The sequence below is a fragment of the Parus major genome, chromosome Z (assembly GCF_001522545.3).
Source record: "Parus major isolate Abel chromosome Z, Parus_major1.1, whole genome shotgun sequence".
Taxonomy (NCBI): domain Eukaryota; kingdom Metazoa; phylum Chordata; class Aves; order Passeriformes; family Paridae; genus Parus; species Parus major.
The window spans coordinates 16650468-16669538 of record NC_031799.1 but is presented as its reverse complement, the minus strand read 5'-3'; the positions used below and the strand labels follow the sequence as shown (position 1 = coordinate 16669538).

Genomic DNA, 19071 nt, shown 5'->3' with positions numbered 1-19071 from the left:
ACCTCTGTTCCTCATCACTAGTTCTGGCAACAACCAGTTATAAACACTAATAAGCTTGCCCAAGCTTATTAATATGTATTTTTGTGTGTGATTCATTGTTGAAAACTAACAGCTGGATATTAGTTCTGATGTTAAGTCACTCCACAGAATCTGGGCCGGAGGCCGTTTTAATATGGATATAAACTCACAGTTTTTTCACAGATGGCAGCTTCCCTCCATGTCATGGATTGATATTTTTGCATTTGCCTTGTGTCAATGAATGACAAAACCATCCAGAGTACTGGCTGAGCTGCTCTCTGAGTTATAGATTAGATCCTGTGATCCATTGTCTTAAGGGCTTTCATTTTTTTCCCTTTATTTCCTCTCCTTTAGACCATTTCACGTGGAGCCCACAAACATAGTCAGTGTGAACGATGACATGCAAAGAGTCACTGATGAAGCTTCAGCAATGAATAAGCGGATTCATTACTATAGCAGGCTCACATCCCCTACAGACAGGGCATTGGTAAGGCAAAGACAGGGCCTCATTAGCTGTGTGGCATGCTGGGTCTTACACAGCCTGGATTTGTATAAGGAGCAGAAATAAAGGTTGGGGGAGACTTGTTTTGCAGCTTGCTGTGAATGAAATATCTAATAGCAGAGTGTGATAATACAGCTTGTTTTATCAGAAGTTGTTATTTACTTGTGCAGTGCCTTCTCCATTAAAATAAAATATGCAAACAGCATAAATTTTATAATTTTATATATCAATTTTTATATCTGGCTGCCCAGATTTCTCCCACCTATAAATTGAAATCAATGGTCAGCTGAGGTAATTAAACTGTTGAGCTAGCATGATCTGTTCATAGTGTGTTTATACACATTTTGCAGAAGAAAAATGCATTTTTGTAGCTATCTAGCTAAATATTCTCTCAACTGTTTTTGGGTTTTCCCTCCCAGGAAGAGAATTAGCATAGTAGAACACTTTCTTGCTTTTTTTTTTTTTTTTTTTTTAAATGTAATTTCCTGGGAGCGTTTTGTGACTTAGAATAGTTGACTTGCTGTATTTGGAAAAATTAGTTATATTGATGTTACTAATAAGTCTTGTTTTTTGTCCATTTGTTAGATTGCTCCTGATCATGTACTCCCAGCTCCCGATGAAATCTACGTGTACAGTCCATTAGGAACTGCTTTTAAAGTTGAGAGTTGCACAGATGGCTATGGTAAAAACTCCAGTCTAGTGACAATGTATGTTAAGCACCTTGCCATATAATAGCCACAAAATGCATTATTACTGAATGTTCTATATTAACAAGATAACTGTTGTTAACTAAGGAGACAGTATGAAGTAAGAGTGGTTTTTAAAATATTCACTGAATTTTTTCTTCCTAGATTTATGATATGGAATACCATGATGGGTACATCCATATTAAGTATCCCGTGGGGAATAAAACAGGTAAACTATGAAAAAAGGATGTATAGGAAAATGTTTCTGGCAACATGGCTTACTCTTCTTTTTTTGTAGTATATTCATAAATGAACTGTGTTTCTCCCTCTTAACAGGCAGGCTTCACTTCTGGAATTATTCTCATCTTACTGATGGGCATTTTGACTCTTTATTGCTGTTACAGAGTCGTGAAATCACGGCAAGTGATACGTAAGAAATACAAAGCTTCCTCATGCAAATACTTTAAATGTGAAATACCAATATGTATTAGATTCTGTTTGTATGTGTCTTTACTATATGTTAGACCTGAAATGTAATAAAAGCTGTTCTTTGAATATCTCTGTTTTTGTAGTCTGTGTCTGAGTTCTGTATGTTACCTTATTAGATATTCCTTCAGTTGCTTGCAGCCTAAGGATTGTAGCCAAACACAAACTCTTAGCAAATAGGGTTTCAGATGTTCACTTGCTAAGTTCTTGGGGACTTGGGGAGCTACAGACATCTTTTCTCCATAAGCACTGTCCAGTTCTCTTCATGTCTGATCAACCTGCACAGTGGAACAGTGTGGGTTGTAGCTGTAGCCCCTTGTTTTGTATGCGCATATTACTCTAATATTTGTGTGTATTCTTTGTTGAAGGCACTCTAGGTGCAGTCAGAGGCTGAAGCAGTCACTGACAGCAGCTCTAATTAGAATGTACTTTTATTGTTCAAAACTCATCTTGAGGCTTTTCTTTGGTTGGTGCTTTTGTGCATAAACTAACCTCTCACTTGCTCAAATAAAGGCCATTAAGACTTTGGCAGTTTGTGACTGAGCTCATTTCATGAGGAATGAATTTCATTCATGAGGAATGGTTCATGGTCTGGCCTACTTTGCCATAACTCTTGCAAAAGGCCTTTAGCTGCAAATGCATGGTAGCATTTTTACCCTGTCTTATTTCAGAGTTTGTGAAAGCACTCAAAAGTAATAGTATGGCCACAATAAAAGTGTCTACTTTAGGCTTCTTCAGTCAAACACTTAATGAGTGCTATCTTTTAAAATTACTGGCAATTTTCTTAGTCCTTGAAAGTGTGGTGAATGTGTGTCAGAATATTCTAAAAAAACCTCCACATTTTGTAATGAATAATTCTACTGACTCTAATGTAACATTTTGTTTAGATATATTTTTGGGTTTTGTGTGTTTTTCAGCTTTAACCGATACCTCAAACTGGGAATTCCCAGATGTTTGCAAGTATTACTTTGGATCCTTTGGTCAATGGTCAAGCCTCTTATTTTCTATGGTATCACTTGTTGGAGCCATGGTTGTTTATTGGGTACTTATGTCCAACTTTCTGTTCAACACAGGGAAATTTATATACAGTAAGTATACATTTTTGGTTAAGTTTTACAGCAATCCTTTATGAAGATCAAGACTGCCTTATACTGAAAAAGGATTGTCCATTTTATATCATCTTGATTTTCCTGCAACATTGCATAAAAAATCAATTGAGAATAAGTAACTATGCGTGGTGCTATGGGCAAAGGCCTGTGTGTTTTCAAAGCCAGTTTTTCAATTTCAATTTCTCAAAGTGTAGTTTTCTTGGTATACTTTAAACAACCTAAACCTGGCTGCTTGTTTCCACTCTATTTTTGCTCCCCCCTTTGTTTACATGAGTGTATCTATTTGAACAGCTATATAACAGGCTAGACTGTTGAAATTATTTGGGATAAAGAAAAAAAAAAACCAGTTTCATTATAGTTTTCAACAAACACACTTAAAATATTGCTGTATAGTTTTGTAAGTGCCCATGAGGAAGCAATGAACTGTATCACAGTAAAAATGATTCTTAGTGTGGCATTGCTACAAAAGAAAACACATTGGGTTTTTATACCCTGGGACATGCACAGGGACACAAGCATTTGTGTGAGTAATCAATGTAGAGTTGTGGGAATGGATGATGGAATTGAGAGCTTGGAAAATCTGACTTATACTGTTGAGTAGTTTGACTGAGATTTAAAATACTCTGTTTTGAAGGTTATCTCTGAGGCAAATAACAGCACAGATACTTAAGCCTATTGAACAGTGATTAATTGGAATTCCTACCATCCCTATAGGACATACTTTACTATATTGGTTAATGACTGATGAATTTTATAGCTCACCTAATTTATATGTCATTACAGCTATTTCAGTTTACACTTTGGGTTTTTTTTAATAAGATTAACACTTTAATCTTAAATTATTCTAAATGAAATTATGCTAATTCTAATATGCAAAATTCAAAATGGTGAAAATATCTTATTTTCTAGGAAAAGAGTCCTGCTTTTCTGTGGGACATGTTATTTTATCCCTTACCTATACTTGTTTGGAGTTCTTATTTAAATTGTTTCGTCTGAGATAACTATCACTGGCTTCATGTCCTAACGTTCATACTTAATTACTAAGTAATAAAATGTGTACTAGGATGTAGGTTTGACACAATGGCATCTTCCAGCTATTTGTTTCTAAGTATTCTAAGCAGGCTACTCTGTTTAATTCTAATACATTCTGATGGCTTCTTAAAACATCTGCACATAAAATTTAGGTGGGGAAAAACTGATTTCCTGCAGGAGGATTGTCTAGAAATCTGTAGTACACAAGGAATGCAAGAATTGTTAGCTGAATGCAGTATCATGCCTTTTCTTTAACATGGTGTTGCATGGTCTTGTTCTGTTTTTGTTTTACGGGAAAAACAAAATCCACATATGCAATTGCTAGTCCTAAACTGCTTTTTAAGACAGAAGAAACAGAAGTTAATATCTGTAGAAAATCTGAAAGTGCTTTAATTCTGTAAGAGCTATTAATTTTGATGGCTTCTCAGTAGGTACGTTTTTAATTAGGAGCACAAAATAGTGATTTTAGTTAAATCTTCTGATTGTTGTATACTCTGAACTAGTAGAAGTAAGTATGAGAAACTTGTTTGTGATTCAGGGTGCCATAAATCAAAATAAAGAAAGAAGAAACAGTTTTCTTCCCACAAGACTTTTTGCTTTCTTTATGAGAAACAAGCTGCTTTTAATTGCTTTTAAAAAAATCTGAAGTAAACTGCCCCATTCGATTTGCTGTGCATAACACACCCACATGCAACAGAAACAAAATTTAACCAGTGACACACTTATTCAGTTTCAAGCTAATGGAAATTTTCTGTGTCTATATATACAAATAATGCAGAAATACAATGAAATTTCTATCCAATACCCTTATAAAGGTGAGGTTGCAGAAACTTGGAAATAACTGGTGTGATACAGCAGTAAAGTAGCACAGGACTGTACTGGAAATAAAACACTATTAGAGATGCCTGTACAACAGTGAGGCTTAATCCTTTTTCCAGAAATTTTCCTTTTGCCCATGGAAACATGGAAAAAAGGCAGCCTCTTCTGAAAAAGAAAATATTAGAAAATGAGTAAGGGAAGATTTTTCTAAATAATAGTGTCTGGACTAGGAGTGTGTTTGCTTTGTTCTGTCCCAAAAGAGGCTGGATTTAGGATGCATCTCCTCACTGGCCTACTGTCTAACACTACCAGCTGAGTAGCTGGGAGAAGTGGAGGTGTGCTTGTGGAGCAGCAATTCTTGGGGTGGGAGGTCTTAGGAAATTTATACAATGACAGGGCTCCTGAGAAGAAAGTAATACAGTGTAGAGCTACTTTAAAACACTTCTACAATAGTTTGAAAATTTTCACTTGGGGGAGTGTGAGCTGCTGTGCTGTGCCTCTGATGTAATTTTCCAAAATATTTTCCGACTTAATTTTAGTTAAGTCAACAGATGAAGGCCTAATAGTAGGTGTGAGACATTGATGGTGAGATTTTCTTCTTTGCAGACTTTGTTCATGACATTAATGTAACAGACATTGTTCCTGGCACCAATGGCAGTAACAAAGGTAAGAAGCACTTATAGTATTGTGTTTCCAGTTTTGGGGTGGGGGTTTAAAGGCAAATCATCATGTTCCAATGCCTAACCACATTCCAGTTATAAAGTATATGTCATGAGTTGTAACTAACTATGTGTTTCTTAAAAAACTGTGATTTTCTAGCTGGGAATTGTGCTTCCACAAATAACCACACACTTGGAGATCTGAATAACTGGGGAAGTAAAAAATAAGTTTAAAAAGTGGAGATAAGAATAAATATTAAAAAGCCAGTTACAAATTTCTGTATGCCCAGATACATCCTCCTTAAAAGCCTGACTGTTGACTTTTTAACAGTTGCTGCACAATGAGGAATTGCCTTAAGGAATTTTAACTTTCACACCCTAAATTTGAGGCGCCTTAGTTCTGTTTACTGTTTAAAATCTTGACTAGGGCAGCTTTACTACTCACAAGTTCTGCAGCAAGATTATTTTAAAAAAAATAAAATTATGTAACAGCTTTTTTGATGCTGAGTACAAAAAAGAATCAAGTGACAGGCTACTTGAGCCTCTGCTTGTGCTTTTTGGAGAGTCTGACATTCACACAACTAAAGGAAGAAACTACAGTCAAGTATGAACATAGATCTGTTCCAAGTTCTTAAGTAGGCAGAATAATGTAGAATGAAGACGGGAGTAAAATAAGGCAGACATTGTCAACCCCCAGATCTTTTCTGCCTCTATAATAGTGACTGAATCCATACAGCTTTCTTAGGAAGCAGAAAGCTTTCTCTATCACAAATACATGAGAAATGGGGAAACATACCACTGCCAGCTGAGCAGCTGTGTGTAACACTAGCTGCATCTGTGTTTCTGGAGAGCAGATGTTGGAGTCAGGCAAAGGAGTTGAGAAATAATTCTAAAAACCAGTTGATTTGCATTTGAGCTAGTGTTGAATCCTGCTCCTCTAACAGTCTTCACCAGCTAGGCACCAATTTGTGCTCTTTCCTGCTTCTGCTGTTCTCTCCCATGCTTCTGCAGCAGGGGGTATAACTTGGAGGCAAAGTGGACAATATTCCACACTATCGTCCACCAACTAGAAGATTTAAAGCAGTTGCTACACAAGATTAAGGGCTGCCAGATGTTCAAGTAACTCTTGACAGGACATTCAGGGCTACCCAGGAGATCAGTAAAGAAAAAAACATTTTTCAAGTTCTGTGAAACAATCCTCTTTTAAGCAAGAAATTTGTCAGAATGCTTTTTATGCCTTTGCGTTTTTGACTGAACAGGAATGCAGATAATGTAGGATAGTGGCTATCGAGTATTGTGGGATGCCAAGATTTTATATAAGACATTATGAAAACAATAAGTTTTATATTTCAACACAGAGCTTCATAGACATTTGTTCCTCACAGGGTCTTTTTGGTTGATTTTATTGCAGTCACTTTTTCAGGTGCTGCCACTTACCAACCTCCATGTAAGAGGAGTATGACATTCCTCCTTAGCAGGGTTACTGGAACACATCTTAAATTTGTTATCTCGTGTTGTGTCTCTGGCAGTGATGTACTTGCCCCTGTCATGGCACAAAGATAACAAGAATGTCTTTGTTCAGCGTATGAGTTTTCAACCTGCCAGTTGTTAGAGTAGCTTTCTTGTAATCCTTTGTTTGTCGAGCAATTTACAGGAATTCAGGCTCATCTGTACAGAGGTGCACTTGGATGTTGGTTGATACGATCTTACTGAAGTGTGCAGGGACAGATTAGAATGCTAAATATGCAGCCAGATGCAGGGGAGCATTGCTATGACTTGATTCCAGCAGGGGCATGTAGGCACTGAACAGATCTCATTACAGGTATGTGACCTTGAAGGATGATCCTGTGTGACAACTTGGGCTTCAGATAGATTATCATCTTTGGTGTGCTCAGCTGGAAGAGCTGTAGCACTGTCAGATTAGAGTGCAAGCTGCCTAGCAGTGGAATCTTAGCAATGAATTCCTGATTAAAAAAAAACAAATAGAAGTTAGGAACTGATACTGAACATTGTACTTGAATGATCCTCAGTAGGTAAAACACACCAGCAATCATGGGATCTTGGCTGTGAATATTCTGTGCAAGTAAAACTCTTTTAATCTGAGGATATTTTTCTTTTCCTTTCTTCCAGTCATTTGTCCAAGTGCTGCTAGTGATCACCCACCACAGAACAGGAGTGTGATGTTCTCTTCTGGCAACAGAACAGGTTTTGAACTCTTTGAGGAATGGTGGGACAAATCACAAACAGTACCATTTTACCTGATTGCTGTTCTTCTACCCCTGTTAAATCTGAAGTCTCCATCCTTCTTTGCGAAGTTTAATGTTCTAGGTAAGTAACAAATACTATTAAAGCATTGGTTCATTGTGACTGAAGTGTACAGAAGACAGTGAAAGCTACTTCATTGAGTAGAATCATAAAATCTTTCAGGTTGGAAAAGTCTGTAAGGTTATTGAATCCAACCATTAACCCCACACTGTCAAGTCCACCTCTAAACCATGTCTGTAAGTGCACCATTTTAAAATACATCTAGGGATGGTGACTTGATCATTTCTCTGGACAGCCTGTTCCAATGCTTGAAAACCCTGTCTGAAAAGAACATTTTTCAAATCTAAACATTCCCTGGCACAGTTTGGTGCCGTGTCCTCTCATCCTGTCACAGGTTGCCTGAGAGAAGAGACCAAGCCTCACCTGGCTACTTTCAGGCAGTTGTGGAGAGTGATAAGGTCTCTCCTGAGCATCCTTTTCTCCAGGCTAAACACCCCCAGCTCCCTCAGCTGCTCCTCACAGCACTTGTGCTCCAGACCCTTCATTAGCTTAATTTCCTGTTCCTAGACACTTCCAGCATCTCAATGTCCTTCTTGACTTGAGGGGCCCAAAACTGGCAGTATTCATGTCACAGGGGCAGTCTCATTGGTGCAAGGTATAGGGGAACAATCCCTGCCCTGCTCCTGCTGGCCACATTATTGGTGATCCAGGCCAGGATGCCACTGGCTTTTTTCACCACCTGTCAGCACATTATCGGCCCATGTTCAGCTGCTGTCTACCAACACCAGGTCCTTTTCCATTAGGCAGCTTTCCAGCCACTGTTCCAGTATTCTGCTGGCAGCCCATATTGTGCCTCAAAGTGTGCTGTCAGTTAGTTTATTAACACCACAGGCTTTGTGTGCTGCTTAGATTGAATCATATGGGTAACAGGGAGTTAATTTTCCTTCTTTTTTCTTGCTTGATACTCCTGTGAAACAAATTCCATTACATGTACAACAGATTTTTCCAAATGGTTCTATGCATACTACTGTGCAGCATTTGATACATACTACCTTGGTATAGTCAGGCATACTCTCCCTCCTCTGGTAAACATTTCAAACCAGCAGCTTCTTCTGATCTGAAGTAATTTTCTGCCAATCAGGTGATAATTAATCACAACATCAGTTAGTCACTATGAGCTGCTGCTGTTCTTTGTCGCAATATCTGATATTGTAGGCTCTTCTGTGCTGCAGAGGAAACAGTTGTGACTTCCTGCTTCCATGTCTCCAGGTAGAAGGCCAAGGTGGGTGGGGCTGGTAAACTGAGTAAAGCCTGTTCCTGATGGGTGCAGCTGGTCACAGTTCGGGGGTAGAAGAGGTCTGGGGGATAGCATTGAAGCCTACAATGGAGAGGAGGAGAAACTAGATGGGGGTCAGAAGATTAAAAATTTGGATATGCATTGTGAAGGAGGTAGAGGACAGGGATTTGAAGGTCTAGTTTCTTAATCTTTTCTATAGTGACACTTTATCAGAGCTTGGATCTGCTCTTGCTGAAACCATTAAATGAAAATACCACACAGGAACTTGGGTACTTGATAACTGCTTCTGTGCAAAAGGTGTGGGTTTTATGTAGGTAGATACAACATTAGAGATTTAAAAACCGGAGTATTAGTTACTCATTGCTTCAGTAGATATTTATGTAAGTCAGAAGCTGTTTAAAATTGCCTTAATTTTTGTAAAACTTGAAATTTATAGGACATGAAAAAATGGAAGGCAATTTTGTGATCCTGTAATTTATCTCAGTAGAGTTTTACTTCCCTTGATACCCATGGGAACAGAAATCATTAGGAAACTGCAGAACATTTTAGTTGATCTTCATGTACAGAACCTTTTATTTTCCTAATTCCTTGGCTGTGCTCTGTGTAATCAAATGATAATTTCTTCAGTTTATTTTTTAACCTTGAAGATATTGCTAGAATGAAGTAATGTCTTTTTTGAATCTGTATTCTATACTGTTGAAATGCTGGGGGTCTGTCTTTGCTTAATTACAGCCTGTTCTCTGCTCACTAGCAGCATTATTGGCCATGAGGGTCATTGCAGTGGCCTTAATTATTGTTCAGTTTCCTTCAATTTTTAGGTAGTTACTATTCTTCTTTGGTCTCTTTCAAATGGTCTGACACAAGACTCTGCACTCTCCGTCCCACAGGTATACACAGCAAGGGATTATACCCATCTTAGATCTCATTTGTTGTCCTTTAGCTGTGCAGAGTACTGCTGGATGCCTCTGAACCAATGAAATGGAATACACAGAACAACTATTATAATGAAGGTTATCCAGAGTTACAATTAACACAATGTTTTAATCAGTAGCATTGAAGATGTCATTATCAACTTCTAGCTCCCAGTGTAAAGTTCACAAGTGCAGTAATTTCACTTTCCATTGAGCTGTTTGGTTCAATAAGTCAGTGACTAGATGAACATTGCAGTGGTGGAATACTGTGATCAACGTTGTGTCAGCTTAGATGAAAATCCTGGCAGTGGAAGCTGGAGCTGGTCTTTTAGTGCCTAAAGACCTTCCCACCTGCCCAGGAACAGGGGTTACCGGGTACTTCCTCTGCTGTCACCAACACCTGGAAAATATTAGAAGTGCTGAAAGTTTACATTGTGTGCATGTGCATTATTTTTTCTCTCTGACCTGTAAGAGAAGTAAAGAAAAAGTTCAGACCTAGTCTTCTGTTAGGAATGAATACCAACCATAACTGTTTGGAGCTAGTAGCTAGCAGAATGGAACAGAAATGAAACCCTGCATAAATACTTTCTACTATATCATGGTATTTGTTTGGCTCTTGTTTTTTTTCTAGGTACGGTTTCAGTTGTCTACTTAGTTTTTCTGGTTACAATAAAGGCTGCTCATCTGGGAATACACTTAGAATTCAACTGGTTTACAGAGAATGAATTTTTTGTACCAGGTAAGATAGTTAAAATGCAGTAATGTAGTATATATTTGGTGAGTTTAGAGATTTTTTTTTTCTCATTCACCTTTTAACACATCCAAAACATAAATAAAGTGAGGAAATACTGTCTGATGTTGCAAGTAGAGGAAAGATATCGCTGGACAAAGTGGCAAGGAACCCCTTTCCGAATGATGTTCCTTAGTTAAAAGAAAGTATCAATGGTGGGGAAGAGAAGTGCCTATCAGAGGAATCTTCAACATATATCTTGTGACAGAGAGTTTGCCATAGTCCTGTTTCACCTATATTAAGTTCTGATTGCACCAGTTTCAGATCATGTCTGCTTCAGTAGTAAACAAAAATGACAGACTGTAGACAGACTGACTGTTAAAGGTGCTTTAAGTTCCCCACACACTGTCTTGCTTGCATGAAATAGCTCTTCCACCATAATTTGCAAGTACAGTTTTCCTGTAATTCCAGGTCTATCTCAAGATTTAAACCATAATCTTAGTAACTCTTCTCTTTCAAACACCCATTAGCAGTTTTTATCCCATCAGTACTCATCACTGTGTTTTTATTTTCTTGAATGTTGTTTGATGGCTATTTGCTCTTTACAAATTACTGTTACAAATTACTCTATGAGATCATATGGTCATAAAAAGTGGCATTTGGTATTGCTTGAACAGCTAACCTAAAGAGACCAGTTTCTTTTTTAGGAAACCTGGAATAAGAGAGCCAGAGTTAGCTCCTAGATAGTTCTCCCCCATCCTTTACAGTATGCAAAATCTTATGACCAGTTAGCTCCGGGAACTGTGTTCTGTATGTTAGAATAGTATCACTTCTTCTGTTCTTAGAAACAAATTAGAAAAATGAATTACAGTGACACACATGGCACAGGCCATTGAGAAGTAGAGCACCCAGTAGTTTGATTATTTGGCAAATACTCCTAGTACTGGAGGAGGCTAAAAAAGCATGTAGCTAATGCATGCAAGTACAGCTACTGAGAGATTCTCAACCCTATCAGTTTGCTTTTTATTAATGAGATTGAAGTAGTGGATTGAAAATGAGCCCAGAAGTTGAGCCTAGCTTGCACTCTCAGTTCTGTCAACAGTGCATCATGCTGATGAGGTATTGAAGGTGCAGTGAAACAAGCTGTAGGGAAAGCTTATTCTTTCAGTTTGGATAAGCCCTCTATTAGTTGCCTTGGGTGTATTTACTTTACTTATTTCATAGCACTTTACAGAAGTCTGCTTTAAATATGTTTGTATAGAGCTCTCTGGGGTTTGTTCTGTAGGGGTTTGTGAATTTCTGAAGAGTGTTGTGCTATACTCCTGGATGTTTCTCAGAAGCTGAGCTGTCTGTCTCTAATTGCTGTTAGCACATTCTTAGATAACGACAGCTAAGATGGTGTTATAATCATTTACTTATTGGTGAATTCCTAGACCATTTGCAGTACTTCCAGAACCACCATCCTGTGAACATCTTTTGAGTATTAAAGGAAGCAGAACGATGCTATTCCCATGGCGACAAGAAGGAAATTTTTTGCATACATGCTGTGAAGCAGGATAAGAAATTGGTCTGCCTTTCTTTATGCCTTGGCTTCTAAGCAGAACCTCTTAAATATCTACAGATGTAATTTTTCTTCTGGTAGCATAAGTGACTTATTAATAACTAAAAGTGCTCACAGGGTAAATGATTCCTTCCCTCCATCTCCCTCTTCAGGAATCCATAGGTATACAGCCTCACTGCTGTTAATTCCAATTTTACAAATTGTTTCCAGTTAAACTGTTGAGGAGCAGAAAACCTTTTATGTGTCAATCTTAAATTAACCTCGTAATCACTGATGGTTGGGGTCTATCAGAGAATCCTTGCAGGAAAGTGTATTCTATAGTAACTACTGCCTTCATGCACTTCGTACTTCCTGATTAAATATCTGCACTGGCTGTGGTCAAAGATGAGATAGATTGCCCCATTTCAAGGTGGAAGTTCATGAGTTTGCCAGTACCCTTGAGAGCACTGTATGTCATCTGCATTTTGGCATCACTTGTCTCAAAGAAGTAATTTAAAAACACTTTTTTTTTTCTTCATTTAGAGTTTAGAATTCTGTTCCCTCAGCTCACGGGGGTTCTAACACTTGCCTTCTTCATCCACAATTGTGTCATCACACTTCTTCAGAATAACAGGAATCAAGAAAACAATGTAAGTAACTGCACAAGACTGATTTATAGCTAGATTGCAAGACAACTGCAATTTTTTCCTGTGATTTAATAAGAAAAACATTACACCTTCTTTTCCTTGCTATGGGGGAGTAACAGATAAATTACAAATGCATTCACACAAAATCCCTGAGGAATGCCCTGAACTTACTTTTGGTCAAGCTGGTATTAGATGGCCAAATTGCACGCAAGAGGCCGATGACAATGTTGTAAGACTGAATGAAGACTGACCAATTTTAGAATAAAAAATGTATTTTTTTATAAATGGAAAAATGTTTGGTACAGGACTGATTTTAGCAGAATCCTGAAGAGTAGTTTTGAGGTCTAGGTAATACCTTTTCTCAGAGTTCCTTCAGCAGTTTTGTCTCACAATCCTAGTCAAAGTCTGTAGAGAAACTTGGCACAATTTAGGAAATCCTGCAAGTTGAAGCCTGAATCAGGAGGCTTTGTGATAAATATAGTCTTTGGACTGGTGCCTTGCCCTTGGAAAGGTTAAACATGGCTCCTCCAGATGAACTGCATTCTTTGTTAATATCTTCCCATTATAAAATATCAAATGGAGTAAACACGATACACAGAGTCTGAGAGTAACTTTTATTGTAATTATTACTTTATTTTTTCCTCTCTATTTCCAAGGATTCTTGTCAAAGTTCATTAAAATGTTAGCTGTAAAGGTACCTGCAATAACAAAAAGATTTTTAATTACTAGCTGTATGGAAAACCGGTACAAAACCATAGAATCCCAGAATGTTTGAGATTGTAAGGAACCTCTGGATGTGATCTTGTCCCCCTACTCAGTCAGTACCATAAAGAGCCAGATGCCTATACAACACATCAGATAGAATATGTCAGATTTGATTATTTGACAGTGAAGTGCAGATTATGTAGCAATGCAATGACAGGACCTCTTAGGCTTTAGAAATCTGCATAGTTACTTCCTTGTACCTGTGAATCAAGACCAGTTTGTGAATGACCCTATTTACAAGCCATGAATTCTCCTCCGGGAAGACTTCTGGGGGCTTACAGGCTTCTCAGAAGTTAATTTAACAGCTGGAGGTCTGGACAAAGAAAGCTAAGTAAACTTTTTCTCTATTTCCTTAAGAAATCCTTATGATGTGGAGAAGGGCAAGATTTCTCTTTAGCTGTGGCTTTCAAATTCTAAAGGCTAGATCTCTAGCAATCAGCTCTATATGCAGAGGAGGCCTAATACCCTCATTCCATCTTCAAGGTTTTCCTGTGTATTTTCCCCCTCCATTTAGATCAGAGCAAGCAATTAGATGCAAAGAGCAGCACCTGGAGTGTTCTCCAGCTTGCTTCTCCTGTGTGAAGGAGGAAGAAACTGCTGGTTGCATTTGAATCAGCTTTTCTAATACTCTCCCTGGAGCTTAAGTTGAGTTTCCAAGTCAGCCCTAGCATGGATCTCAAGCCTTTGACAAAACTCTGCGTTCCAGAAGAATGTTCAAATTGCTCAGAAAGGACACCTTTGAAGTATGACAGGAAAGATTTTTAATGGGAAAACAAATCTCTGTGTAGTTCTTGTAGTAGTTTTATTTGGCTGGAAGTTCTTTTTCCTGTTGTAGCTGTACAGGAGCCTCTCACCTAGGTCTCAAAAGTGCTTTGCAAATGTTAATGAAGTACCTATGCTCTTTAAGAGCTGTTTTGTGATTATGTGCTTGGGCTAAGTGGGAGATTTCCATATGTTTAGGGGTCTTACCCTCTGTCATAAGTCATGGGGGTTTTTTCCCATACTTTTTCAAGATGCTTTCTTCTCTCAGTATCTGATGGGGTGATACTGATGTAACTCCGTGGATAAAAACTTCACTGTTTTATTGATCAACCTGTTAACATGTCACTTCCTTCAGTGTTCTATGAAAAGGCAGAACTTGGCAAACTGGAAAAGCACTGTTTTAGTCTTGAACAAATCTTGCTGAAACTAGTGGTCGTAGAACAACTCTTTGGGGAGGTGGAAAAAAGTAAGACAAACAATAACATTCCACTTACGGAGTCAGAAATTCAAAACAATAGCAGCTTCCATTCTGGTCACAGGCGTGTATCACAGCCCAAAGCTAAAACACACATGGGGGAGGATTTCTCTGGCTGCTATTCCTGTAAAGTGGTATGGGTGTGAGAAGAGCAGTGCACTAGAGTAAGCCACATGTCAGGAGCACAGTCTGGAGAAGCCCTGTGGGCAGGATTTTAGTCTGCAGTTCAGAATTGAGCTTCCTGGTCCTATCTCCCACTGCTGCTGCTTCCTTGTATTTATCAGCATAAGTTTTTGTACAGTGCTCAGTCATATGGTTTGAAAAGAAATTGCATAGGAGGCATAACCCAGAACAAAAATGAGTTTAGCTGTGGTTTTTGGTTGGTTTTTTCCTGATTCATGTCTGTGATCAGTTTCCCAGAGCAACAGGACAGATGCTACACAAGCCCACCATGGTCTGCAGGCATGAATACACTAGCGCTGTCTCCTAACAGTGTTGTGTACCTGGAAGAAAGGCTGTGAGTGGGCAGATGATTTTTGTCTGAGTATGAACTGCAGAAGGCATGGAGTTGTAATTGGTACTTATTTTCTGCATTATTTAAACATTTTATTCCCTGTAAACAGAGTGAGCTTCCGTTGATGCTGCCATACCATTGGTTTCTCTTTCCAGACAAAAGTATGCATGTCATCCATCCTAGTAAAGGACTTTTTTTTTTTGTCACCCAATTAAGTGTTACCACTTACCCTTGATGCATGAACAGGTGATGTCTATTTTTATCATATAGATCAAAGTCCTGTTGAGATATTACAGAGACAGCATCTCTCTTGAAAAGAGATTAATCTGAAATGGGATTATCAAAATGTATTTCAAGTGTGGTAATCATTGCTAAGCACTAATACAGGCTTCTCCATCCGAGAAGCAATCCCACAAACTAGCTTTCACTGATACTGAGGAAGGAAGTGAACTGTTTTCTCCATGGCATTCAACAGACAAATCAAGGCCTGGAAGTAGCCTTTTCTTTGCATGACCACATAAGAAATGTCCATGGAGCCACAGAGCCTTCACAGTGCCATGTCAAATCCCTTGCTGCAGGTCTGGCCAGCACCTGAGTACTGACTGGACTCTGGGTGTGATACAATGTCTTTCATGTGTGATTCAATGTATTTTCAGGGCTGTCTTGATTAGCTCCACCTGATTTATCAGAGTTACCCATTTGTTGGGAGGCTGATTTCTTCCTCTGTTCTACTGCTGCTGCCAGCCTTGATCATTCAATTTTCTCTTCTTCCAGTGGCACTTCTAACACTTTGTTTTGTGGATCTGACCAGGACAGCTCCTTATCAGCAGCTAACATATGTTCTCCAAGCTCTGTCTGGAAAATCTACCTGTTACTTCAGGTGTATTTGACAAGGGTTTAGCAGGCATCAGGCTGTGATTCTTATGGATTGTGACCTGTGTGTTACCTTAAATACTTACTTTGAGACTTCCACCATGATTCTGCAAATACTTTCTGCTTCCAACATTGTTTTTTCTACAAGTTTAAACTTAAACTGTGGCTGTAAGAATTGCTGTATTCTTATGCTTACATAGCTTTCACCACAGCGATGTCCATTTTGAATGGAAATGCCTTGAGTATCAAATTTAAAATAAAAAAGTATAGTTATTGCTCTTACTTGAAATAATTATTTTATCTCTCCCCATGTGTCCTTTGATTTTATCTGGAATTATGCTATCTAAACAGTACAGCCAAGGTCTTTAGGGAGTGAACCCAGTCTCTTGAGGAACAGTGAACATTAATCAAAAGATGTTCCTGTTATGTAAACACATGGTGTTTTACAAAGATCTTAAAACAGCAGCGTATGTTTGGAAGGGAGCTGATGAATGTTTGAGAAAAGAGTAAATCCAGGTTTTCAAGTTGCCTGTTTCTTTTTTCATAGCTTATTGAAATCAAAATTTGGGTACTCTTGGTAGGGTGACAGCATCTGGAGAAAATAGTCTATTGTGTTACATGCTATGAAAATAAATCATCAAAATTATCTCAGCACTTAGTTTCAGTGCAGATTAAAGCAGACATCCTTAAGAACTCTAGAAACATGGACTAGTTAGTTCTGGTGCTAGTACCTGCTGGAGGTAATAGCACACCAGCTATCTATGATTTTTCATGTCCAAAGGAAGCAGTAAGAATTTTATTTCAGATGTCTTGCCCTCACAATTGCATGCACTTGTCATAGCAAAAATAGTTTTACAGTTGGTTCTAGATCTTATGTGCAGGAGAGTACAAATAACAACTCTAAGTTACTAAACTGTTTTTATGCATTAGGACTACACCTAAAATACCAGATTTAAAGCAGATTTTGGCAGATAATGTACATTAAGAAGGTCTTGGGTACAGTTTGTTCAAGTCCTGTCCTCAAGAGATGAGAGTCTGTATCTCTTTGCAAAACCATCTTCCTGTGTCTCTGAGTCCTGGAAGTTACTGATAAATACCTGTAAGAAATTTGGATGCTCATATCTAGTATTCTTAAAATCAGTTCTTACCCATGTAGGGTGGGTGGACACTGGTCCTTTTGAAGATGTACATGTTATATAAAAACCTGTACAGTTCTCATGTCACAAGGAGAAATTATGCATATAATTTAAAGAAAAGGCTACCGCTCAGCTTCTGATGAAAGTTGATAGTCCATACCCTGTGGCCAGTGTGAGGGGAGTGGAGTGCAGGGAATCATCTTCCTTGTGCATTTAACTGGTCAGCAGGAGGAGGAGGTTGCAGCCAGAACTGTGCAGCTGCTGGGAGCTCAAAGGCCACCCTGGAACGTGTTCAAAGCATACTGATTCTTTTTTCACATCAGCCTGTATTAGGCAAGTAATATTCCTCATCAGAGAGAAATCTTCTACCCCAAAAACAGTGGCAAAATGACCAGGAGAATCCATGATTTTCACCAAAAACTGACTTCCATCTGAATTTCTTTCAAAACTCATAAATCTAGCATTTTATACTTTCCTCAGGGATTGCCTTGCCCTTGGCAGAGCCTGGAGTGGTATAGGATACACTTCTTCTGTCAACAAGATAGTGTGAAGAAGCACTTAGGGAAACATTTCCATGCACATATGTGAGGAAGCTTTGCTCATGTTCAGTGAGCTGGCTGCAGGTGATAATTATCACCCTGGTCTGGAAACCAGTATAATCCTAATAATTTGGTGCTATGCCTGAGCTAGTAAGACTTGCTTCTCGGTCTTAGGAAAACAGGGTCATGTATTGAAACATTAGTAGTAATACTTTAAGAAGCTGATGATTAGCAGCAGCTGAACAAATGGTTTGCTGTAAGGTGATGAGTGTTTTGTACTGTTACATAAGCTTATACAGAATTTAGTTAGCTAATAACTAGAAACAAATGGTCTCCCTCTTTATTTCCGAAGGAAGGAATTTATGTAGAAGAATAACTCACCAAGTACATTGCTGTGAGATCAGTCTGATGTATATGTGGATCCTCTAGTTTCATAAAGTACTTAATTAGTTTTGCCAGCTATTTTCCTGTAAGAAGTGTGTGATTATTTTTGTGTAGTGGAAAATACTTGTGTATATTATATGTTTTATACAGATAGCTAAAATTTTCAGAACCAAACACTGAAGTTTAGGTTTAAGTCCATACTTAAGTGTATGTAGTGTATTTAAGTGTGGATTTATGACCCTAACTTCAACATTCTTTCTTTAAAACCTTTGATTAAATTCCTTTGCATTATATCTGCAGTTGGGTAGACTGATGTCTTTGATTGCAAGATTTTATTCATGACAATAAATTTAATGTAGGGCATTGCTGGGTTTTCTGTCTTAGACAGGTGTGTCTGTGTCCCAAGGGTCTTAGTAGGAATAGGTGAATGTAAGAAAGTAGAAGGGGTTTCTTGTTTGTTTTAATAACTAGTGTATGTTTATGCATCAAGAATTACATGATACATTTATTGGCATATCTTTTTCATGGTGCCTTTTTGGTAGAGAGATACATAATACTTGTCCAGCTCCACTTTGGGGTATCTCCTTGAAGCTTTCTGATCTGATCAGAATGAGGTCTGAAGTCTCTATTCAAGTAGTAGGAAGTAAAAATAAAAATATACAAGTGATAGTAGTAAATATAAAAAAGTAATGCATATAAAAATAACAGTAATACATGAAATAGAAATCTTCTCGTGAGGTTTTTATTTCATCTGGTTTTGTGTGTAAGTGCTGGCCAAAATAAAATGTTGTTTTTCCTCAGGTGAGAGACCTCTCTATTGCATACTTCCTGGTTGGACTAACATATCTGTATGTTGGAGTGATAATTTTTGCATCTTTCCCTTCTCCACCATTATCCAAAGAATGTATTGAACAGGTGAGAT

The 19071-nt window shown here is 38.2% G+C and overlaps 1 protein-coding gene across 8 annotated transcripts in view; it reads left to right on the top strand.

Annotated features, from left to right (window-relative positions):
* SLC38A9 (solute carrier family 38 member 9) overlaps positions 1-19071 on the top strand; it is a 45617-nt gene that overhangs the window by 13469 nt on the left and 13077 nt on the right. For 6 of the 8 annotated variants that reach the window (XM_015614929.1, XM_033520462.1, XM_015614928.2 and 3 more), the window contains 10 exons: positions 373-505; positions 1106-1227; positions 1372-1435; positions 1543-1636; positions 2610-2780; positions 5259-5318; positions 7442-7639; positions 10416-10523; positions 12598-12704; positions 18951-19064. In XM_015614929.1, the coding sequence (XP_015470415.1) occupies positions 373-505; positions 1106-1227; positions 1372-1435; positions 1543-1636; positions 2610-2780; positions 5259-5318; positions 7442-7639; positions 10416-10523; positions 12598-12704; positions 18951-19064 (1171 nt within the window). The remainder of the gene's footprint in view (positions 1-372; positions 506-1105; positions 1228-1371; positions 1436-1542; positions 1637-2609; positions 2781-5258; positions 5319-7441; positions 7640-10415; positions 10524-12597; positions 12705-18950; positions 19065-19071) is intronic. The other 2 variants (XM_015614934.1, XM_015614933.1) reach the window with 2 other exon arrangements.